Source organism: Echinops telfairi, unplaced genomic scaffold (assembly GCF_000313985.2).
Source record: "Echinops telfairi isolate 266 unplaced genomic scaffold, ASM31398v2 ScPeMD7_23;HRSCAF=83, whole genome shotgun sequence".
Taxonomy (NCBI): domain Eukaryota; kingdom Metazoa; phylum Chordata; class Mammalia; order Afrosoricida; family Tenrecidae; genus Echinops; species Echinops telfairi.
The window spans coordinates 38,678,856-38,680,820 of NW_022103920.1; the positions used below are offsets into that span (position 1 = coordinate 38,678,856).

General features: G+C 48.3%; 1 protein-coding gene across 1 annotated transcript in view; it reads right to left on the minus strand.

Moving 5' to 3' along the window:
- PRKAR2B (protein kinase cAMP-dependent type II regulatory subunit beta) overlaps positions 1 to 1,965 on the minus strand; it is a 79,880-nt gene that overhangs the window by 3,773 nt on the left and 74,142 nt on the right. Inside the window, exons 9-10 of the mRNA XM_013004630.2 lie at positions 866 to 931; positions 590 to 728 (exon numbers count right to left, since the gene is read on the minus strand). Of these exons, the coding sequence (XP_012860084.1) occupies positions 590 to 728; positions 866 to 931 (205 nt within the window). The remainder of the gene's footprint in view (positions 1 to 589; positions 729 to 865; positions 932 to 1,965) is intronic.

The following is a 1,965-nucleotide window of genomic DNA, read 5'->3' on the forward strand; positions in this document are numbered from 1 at the left end:
GTTCCACACAGGGCCACTAAGACTCGGAACGGACTCAGTAGCAACCACCAGCAACATGACTGTGGTCTAAGAGAGAAACAGCTGAACCACAAAGGAACCTCCCCCCGCCCTTGGGTAAACCCGAGTCTTCGTGTCCCAGGGCTAGGATGAGGCAGGACCATCACGCACACCAACCTGTCCTGCCCTGCGAATGTGCGTTACGTAAGCGTTGCATTAGCTTCTTTTCCGAGGAACACACTGTATGCGGTTTATTTTAAAGATTAGCTACAATAGAGCGCGAGGAAGTCTCACTGTAACCACTAAAACAGAATGCTGCTTCGTGTATATGCAGATCATGATGCCCACGGGGAGCTCCAAAAAGTTTGTTGGAAAACTCCATCCTTTTGGTACAATTTCCTTAAGCCCCCTGGTATGCATGGGCATTTTCTGGAAAGCCTCCAGGAATTAACCTCACAATGTAATGAATCCTAACCCTGTTGGGTGTTGTGGGGACCATAAGACCTGTGAACCCATGTAAGTACCCCTCCTCCCCCCACTGAATGCACACGGGCAGTGCCAACAGAACCAGGCCGGCAGTGGTGAGTCTTACCTAAGCACTTGACAGTCCCGATGGCATGTGCAGAGGCTGCTCGGGGTTTGTTAGTTACCAGGGCAAGCTCGCCAAAATACTGTCCCCGGGAATACCGAGCGATTTCTACTGCCCCGTTCTCTTCCACTTCTGATTTACTCTGACAAAGCAATGAAACACGGGGTTAAGTTTGCTTGTGGGAGATGAAAAGTTAACCCTGGTCTAAACATGACAAAAGAGAACACTATTGTGTCTCCCGCTTGTACCTCAGGGGGTTTATGACCTAAGGACACCTACCTTCCTTTTCATCGTAATTTTTACTTCTCCAGATTCTATGATGAAAAAAGAGTCAGCCGAATCGCCCTATGAGAGTAAAAACGAGAGCAGAGGGTGAACAAAGCCCATTCCTCGACAGCTATCCAATTCAGAGGGAAGCCCCTCCTCGCAGGCTACCTGAGTTCCTACATGGAGTGCTTACGGTAGACAATGACACAGCGATGGTTTATCTGTACAATGATTCGAGATCGTACACGCCCTGACATAGCATTTCTGCTGGAGTAGGACCAGCCAACCAGTGGGGCAGGGCAGATACCGGGATGGGAATTTCACCCACCACATTTCCGCCCCGTGAGTCCGCAGTTGTTCACCATGGCAACACCGCTGTGTGTGCAGCAGCATCTCTAGCAGACCCTGTGCCCAAGAGATGGCGGATTCTCCCTGGGTGGCTACTCTGTGCCCATGCCTTCTCACAGGTGGTGACCCAGAACAACCAACCAGTCCGCTCACCCAGAGAAGGAACCATCAGACCTACTGGGAAGTAGTGGGCATAAACCTTGCCAGTTTTTACTGCAATCATCAGGCCCAGACTCAGTTGACAGGCTGCTGGCAATCCACCACTAGGCATCTCAAAGAGCTATTGGGAGTGCCTCACAGGACTGCCATTTCTAACTACTTTTGTATTTTTAAAAAGTTGTATTTTAATGAACTCTGTCTTCATTTCCAATGATGCCTTCTGAATGAATGGGGTTGGAGGGGAGCTTCCGAAGGTCCATGGGGAAATTCTATCAACCTTTAGTTCTTTTCCCCACACTGTTGAGGTCCCTCTGTGTGCTGTGGAGGATAACACAGAGACACTGACTTTGGAACCTGTCAAACGGATTCTGAAGAAACAGGTATATTTTGAACTCTGGTATAATTCAAGAAATTCATTCACTTCAGATTACATCACAAAAGTAAATGCTTGATCAAGGATTCAGGAGGGAGGGAGGAGAAAAAAAGGAGCTTACAGAGAAGGCTCAAGTAGAAAGAAACCCTTTTGGAAATGACGATGGCAACGTGTACAAACATGCTTGATACAATTGATGTATGGAATGTTATAGACGCTGTAAGAGCCCCCA